This window comes from Danaus plexippus, chromosome 12 (genome assembly GCF_018135715.1).
Source record: "Danaus plexippus chromosome 12, MEX_DaPlex, whole genome shotgun sequence".
In the NCBI taxonomy this organism is placed as follows: Eukaryota; Metazoa; Arthropoda; class Insecta; order Lepidoptera; family Nymphalidae; genus Danaus; species Danaus plexippus.
Genome location: NC_083545.1, coordinates 2,841,536 through 2,848,461, shown reverse-complemented (window position 1 = coordinate 2,848,461; position 6,926 = coordinate 2,841,536). Strand labels below are relative to the sequence as shown.

At 33.5% G+C, this 6,926-nt stretch overlaps 2 protein-coding genes across 2 annotated transcripts; one reads left to right on the top strand and one right to left on the bottom strand.

Moving 5' to 3' along the window:
* The first annotated feature begins 202 nt into the window (after positions 1 to 202).
* Positions 203 to 2,431, top strand: LOC116772350 (juvenile hormone esterase-like). Its single transcript, XM_032664514.2, has 3 exons — positions 203 to 751; positions 845 to 2,145; positions 2,227 to 2,431. The coding sequence occupies exons 1-3, from the start codon at positions 623 to 625 to the stop codon at positions 2,378 to 2,380; spliced, it is 1,584 nt and encodes a 527-aa protein (XP_032520405.2). The 5' UTR covers positions 203 to 622; the 3' UTR covers positions 2,381 to 2,431.
* Positions 2,398 to 4,748, bottom strand: LOC116772352 (juvenile hormone esterase-like). The gene is made up of 3 exons (XM_032664515.2): positions 4,464 to 4,748; positions 2,749 to 4,040; positions 2,398 to 2,667 (listed from the first exon to the last, which is right to left on the bottom strand). Exons 1-3 carry the CDS (start codon positions 4,596 to 4,598, stop codon positions 2,499 to 2,501), a joined length of 1,596 nt encoding a protein of 531 aa, XP_032520406.2. The 5' UTR covers positions 4,599 to 4,748; the 3' UTR covers positions 2,398 to 2,498.
* Positions 4,749 to 6,926: the final 2,178 nt, after the last annotated feature.

Below are 6,926 nucleotides of genomic sequence, written 5' to 3'. Positions count from 1 at the left end.
AATAATCCAAAAATCTGTTTATTTACTGCCTGTAAATCGAAACAGTTCGTCCGGTCAGCTATTTATAATTATTAAACTGACGCGGACAAAGTCGCGGGCAAAGCTAGTCATTTATTAAATCTCTAATAATTATGAATAAGCGCCGTAACGCACTGTGTTTCACTTACACATTATCATTAAATTTATATAGATTACTTTAAATATAAAACAATTACATTTTTTTACATACACCAAGTGTGTTGTTTTAAAAAAACTATTATTTTTCCAATACATGGAAATCATCTCGAGACTCTAGGTACAGATAACTGAAACCAGTTAGTTCGATCGGGTTATAGTAGATGGCGTTGGAAATATTAAGTTTCTTCCTAAATATCTTTAACCGACTTCAAAAAGGAGGTTTCTCAATTCGATCGTATATATGCTTTTTTTATGTTTGTTCGCGGATAACTTGAACCGCTTGTGATGATTTTTTTTTTTTCAATACTAAAAAAATAATATTCTTTGGCAACACACGAGACCTTGTCATAAAAATGATAAGAGAAAATCTCAATCGATACATATTATCTTTGAATGTGTCGTTATATATAGGCCTGTTTAGTGTAAGTCATTTCAACAATTTATAATGGCTTTAGTAGAAGTAAGTCAGGGTTATATCAAAGGCGGAAAAACGACTACAGACAGTGGAGTGTCGTATTATGAATTTCTTTGTATCCCTTATGCCAAACCACCGGTCGGAAACTTAAGATTTAAGGTAAAATAAATTTTAATGTTTTAAATTGGGCATTGTTATTTTACGTTTTCATACAATTTTACGTTTATTCATCTATATTCTTGGAATTTACAGAGTCCTGAACCACCCGAAAAATGGGATGGTGTTTTAGATGTAACAGAATATAAGGAAGACAAAGTATGTGTGCAAATAATTTTAGAGAATAACAGTTGTATAGGAAATGAAGATTGTTTGTATCTTAATGTTTATACACCTAAACTGCCGGAATCGGATTCTAAGCTATTGCCCGTTATGGTGTTTATCCATGGAGGTGGTTTCGTAAGAGGCAATGGTATAAATAATAAGGAACTTGGACCCCAATATCTCATAGATAAAAATGTTGTTGTAGTAACCTTCAACTATAGACTTGGAGTTCTTGGATTTCTTAGTTTAAATATTCCTGAAGCTTCCGGAAACATGGCCCTGAAAGATCAGGTTCAGGCACTTAAATGGGTTCAGCAGAATATAGATAAATTTGGGGGTGACCCGCATAACGTTACACTGTTTGGGATGAGTGCTGGATCAGTATGTGTAGAATGTCACTTAGCGTCTCCTTTGTCCGAAGGACTATTCCACAAAGCAATTCTTCAATCTGGTCCTACCCTCAGTTCTTGGTCTATCAATCATGAACCTTTTGAAAGTGTCCTTAAACTTATAGAAAAAATGGGCTACACTGGATCCACAAAAGACAAAAAAGCTATTCTTGAATTTTTGGTGGCAAGCCCAATAAACCAATTATCAAACAAAGCTGGTGAGGTAGATTTTGAATCAATTTGTGCTAGAGGTGCGTTCGAATTCATTCCAACCATAGAAAAGAATTTAGGCGATGGAAAGCAAATGCTTACTGAACATCCATATAAATTAATAAAAGACGGACAGTTTAACCGTGTGCCTACAATGATGGGTGTCTGCGAAAAAGAAGGTTATTTTTTGGAGTTCATAAAACCGGATTCTTTCCGTGACATTAGTGAAAATAAAAATTTCGCAGACTACTTGCCTTACAAACTTGAAGAAGGATACAAAGACGCGGTTAATAAACATTTCCTATCAGTTTATTCTATGAACCTTACCGATGGTAATGACGATAACAAATTGGCAGTGGATTTCTTCGGCGACCTTGATTTTGTAGCTGGGTGCTACTTAAGAGGTGATACAATGGCTAGGAAAGGAGTTCCTGTATATTTCTATGAATTTCATTATGATGGAAACATTAATCACTGTAAAATCTTTTTTAATATCAAAAAAGAAGGTTCCACACACGGAGATGATTGGACTTATATTTTCGAACATGACCCAGTATCAAAATCCGCTGATGAAAAAGATGAATCTGTAAGGGAAATTGTAACAAAATTGTGGACCAATTTTGCAAAAACAAGGTAAATAATAATAATTTTTAATATCTTATAATACTTTTCCGTTGAATTTATCATAATGCTCTATTAAAACTATAATTTCAGTGACCCCACTCCAAACGACGATTTAAACATTCGTTGGCCGTCATATAACACATCGAAGAGCTGTCTCATTATTGACGAGAAACCAGAAATCAAATCAAACTATCTGTCAAATAAAATAGACGTATTCACTAAAATGTATAATATTGCAAATTAAAGAGTAAATAAATAGACTTTTGTAGTAGAAAAATATATATTTTTATACAGTCATGTACATTTTGTTCACAGATAACATTTATTATTGTTAGGCTTTATTAATTAATATTTACAAATGTTTAACGTTTGGAACATTTACTAAACAATTCCTGAAATAGTTTTGTTCTTTCTGTCCGTGCATCCTCTTTCATTGACAATTTGTCATCAATCATTAAACAATTGAAGCCGGTCTCCGCTAGCGGTTCCCAAGTTGTCGTTATAACTTCATCAATTGTAGGTGTTGGGTCTCTGTAATATAAAAAGATATTTAAAAAAAAAGATCTAATAAGGATTTTTATTTCATTTATAAGACATTCCAAAAACATTTACCCGAACTTAGCAAAATTTGTCCACATTCTACACATCCTCTCTCGCACTAATCTATCTGTGTCAGTTATATCTCCTTGTAATAAACCAGATTTAACTAAATATCCACCCTCGTCGCCATGACAGGCTCCTTTCCTATCGATATTCAACTTTTTCTTCAAATAATTCAAATTTCCATCGTACGAGAACTCATAAAAGTACAACGGGGAAATGTGTTTTGAAATTAATTCAGCGGATGCAAATATGCCACCGCAGAAGTCGACATCAGAAAAGAAATCTATTGCATAGAAATCACTTTCATTGTATTTGTTAACACCTTCTAGATAAATATTTTTTAATTTAGTTTGTAATTCAGTTTTCTGTGAATTGTCCAGATCAAACGGCAATAAGGACAAAAAGTCTTTGTCTCTCACTAAAGTATCAAATGTGGCTTTGTGAATTGAATACATCATTAGTAAGCCTTCACGATCACAGTAACCCGTCATGTAAGGCACTTTATGTATTTCTCCTTGTTTGAGCAAATCATATGGAGATTTTGTAAGGAATGGTTCCCAATCTCTATCTTCCTCGACAGTAGGAACAAAACCAAAGTTAAGTCCACCCTTTGAGTTTTCTAAACCTATCACTAACATAGACATAGTTATTAAATCTTTTGTAGATAGATTCTTTAAAAGTTGCAACAGATCTTGACTGTCAGTAATATTTTTCTTCTTAATAATAGGGAATTTTAGCACTAATTCTTTTATGTTATTATTTTGTGACCAATGTAGCAGTGATGATCCAGATTGGGCAATGGCTTTGTGGAATAATCCTTTTGACATTGGTGACAACATCTGCAATTCCACCGACGCCCCTCCAGCGCTCACACCAAATATAGTGACATTATTGGGATCACCATTGAAGTTTTTAATATTATTTTTTATCCATATCAATGCCTGCACTTGATCCTTCAAGCCCATATTGCCAGGGGCTTCTTTACAGCCAAGTGAGAGGAACCCGAGAATGCCAAGTCTATAATTAAGAGTAACAACTACAACATTCTTCTCAACTAAATAATCTGGCCCGTGAACAGAATCGTCAGTACCATTGCCGAAGAGAAAACCACCCCCATGGAAGAAAACCATAACAGGAAGTGGTGGTAGGTCAGCTTTGGGTAAACTTGGAGTTGATACATTTAAATATAGACAATCCTCATCGCCCACCACTTGAAACGATTCTCTATCAAGTTGGGCACAAATATTACAGTCTTTTGTGCCATCCCGTACTCCGTCCCATGGTTCAGGTGGCTGTGGTGCCTGAAGAAAAAATTAAAAACATAAAAGTAAAATAATTCAATAACAACATGGAAAAAGTAAAACTTGTGAATTGATTCTTCTGTTCAGGGATTTGTGGAAATCCTAAATATAAAATTTTGAAATTACACTTCATTCTCTCTTTACACAAAAGGCATTAATAATTTCTAATAATAATAATAATGAATAGTTATTAAAATTTATGCATAACCTATAAATTTGATGCTTTCATGGAATAATGAAAACTGTTTCTCATGTAACATAATAAAAACATGACTGAAATAAAAATTTAAGATAGCAAAACATGCTATAAACTGTTAAAATAGCATTTACGGCTTTAAGAAACCTAAAAACCGTATCAGAACTTTAGCTGAGTAAAGAATACTTAGGTTAAGTTAGTCACTTTTGAGTTGTAACTGTACTTACTGCAAATCTCAGAACTCCTACTGGCGGTTTAGCATATGGAATGCTCTTAAAAGTAAAATAATCTGTATTGTTTGAAGTTTTACAATGTTTTCCAGATATTTTTCCCTCCACTACATCCACTACTGGGCTTTCCATTTCGATATAAGATATCGCAGATAATTTAATTTTAGACACCAAATTATTACTTTACGAAGTTATATAATTATTAAAATAATAGATTCAACAACAGGCAACAAGTAGGTTACAACAGTGTTGATACTTGATATTAATTGTTAAGTTTGACAATTTCATGAAGCTTGACATAAGCTCGCTGTCAATAAGTAAAAAAACTGTAGATATACACAAAACTTCATGATATTGAAGCCATAAAGGAGAAAAAAGTTATCTATAGTCCGAGCTTCAATGCTAGTGACCTCTTAAGATATTATGTGTGTGGTAAAACGGAGTAGGGCGCGAATGATAAATCTTAAATAATGTTACTGGTAAATTTCAATACCACATTTTAAACGGGTACACAATTAAAAATGTTAAAACATTTCTTATATATCAATAAAAAAAAAATTTTTTTGCTGCAGACGACGACGACGAGAACTTCTCAGCATTTTATGGATTCACTGTGCGGGTGTCGGATCCATCGCGTTGCAGGAAGAGGAGCTTTAGCAGTGCCTGGGAATTGTGACCCAGATGTAGGTTTGAGGGGCCCCCATCTAACGCGAGTTAAACGCTCACCTCCACCGTCCAAGCTCCTCTCTCCTCCTAACCAAATTTAAAAAGAATCTACTAGGGCTGCCTTCGAAGTACGTTCTAAGAATCAATTGATATTAGTTATGGAGAGGCCCAAGTCTTCTAGTAGGTTATGGAGACATTTAGCAGTTGTAAGTCTCGTTCCCACTTCCACCGCGTACAAATTTACGACGAACCTATTTCTAGTGAGTTCGTTAGTGAACTCGTAACACTAGTTGGCCTCGATGGCATTGTCTTTGGAGATGTTGGTTTCCTAAGGAACCGAAGCCCTAACACAACAAGTTTTAAAATTTTCGAATACAGAAAATTTCTGGTCTGGACGCCGACGCATAAACTGTAATACTATCTATATAACTTCCTCAGTGCGTTGACTTTTCCTCTTTTTTACTCCCTGATCAGAGTCATGAATATGAATCCGTTTTTTTTATTTAGTCTAGATGTCCTTGAAAGTGAAAAATTTGGAATTTCCAAGTTTGGTAGACTCGTATAACGATTTGTATTGTTTTACGGGCTGACAATTCTGTAGCTACTGCTACCAATTTATTATCATTCATATTATGTTTGTGTTCCATACTATTCGGGAATCCTGTCAGCCTTTCTTTTAAGAATACAGCTGTAAACATTACAGACAACTTTTTTCACTTGTGATGGTATTGGCGGACCCAACACAAATCATCAAGCATAACCTATCCCAGTTAAATCACGTAACCTTCGTGATAGTTGACGGTTATATTCACATGTGTTTACTTCTCCTGCCTGGGTCCTCCATACCTAAGGAGATGACTAGTAGTAGTGTGAAGCCTTTGATATAATATGTATTATAATATCGAGCAACAAAAACAAAAATTTAAAAACAACAAAAGGCATCAATGTCGTTTTGTTTATAATTTTACTTAAAATTTGTCGCTTTAGTTTTTTAGATGAAAAAAGTGCAATATAAGTCTGGACTTTTCTATTTTTTAATATTTTCGGTTAATTTATAATAACTTTCTGTTTATTGAAATCTTATTTGCTTCATGCGTGAAGATGCCCCACAGACATTTGAAACATAGGAAAGAGTGCCAGAATTCATAAAACATTCTTACATTCTTTATATCTAGCAGGAGTAGACAAACACAAATGATTTTCTCGCATTATTTTATTTTAACTGGCCTATTAATTATTTTATATTAACTTATTATGAAGGGCATTGTGATTGTATTTTTGTGCCTGCACCGTTGATTACAAATACCTTTATGCTTTATGCCTACTTTTATGAGTTTTTACATCAAGATAAATCAAATAATTCAAAGAAAATTTTAATATTGACAACTGTCATGGCCTTAATTTAGCTTGGTATGTTACAAGAAGATGTAACAAAAATGCATAAATTGTTGCGACAAAGGATGTCGGATATGAATAATTTTTGCAAAATTTTGGGTAAATTATTTAGGAGCAATACTGACAACTGTTCTAATATACAACTATTAATGTTTATTAACGATAATGTTACAATTATTACTGATGTCCAACAACTAAAACTAATGAAGTTATATCAACAGTTTTTGAACTATTTGCATAAACTGACTGACTACAAATGTGTGCAGGACGGTGACATATAAAATTTTCCATTACAGACGATTTCCCGATGACAAAAGGAAAATTATTTTAGGACTTATTTCAGTAATTTTAATTAATATTACACAAGTGTAATAATTCAAAAACACAAATGTGATAAAA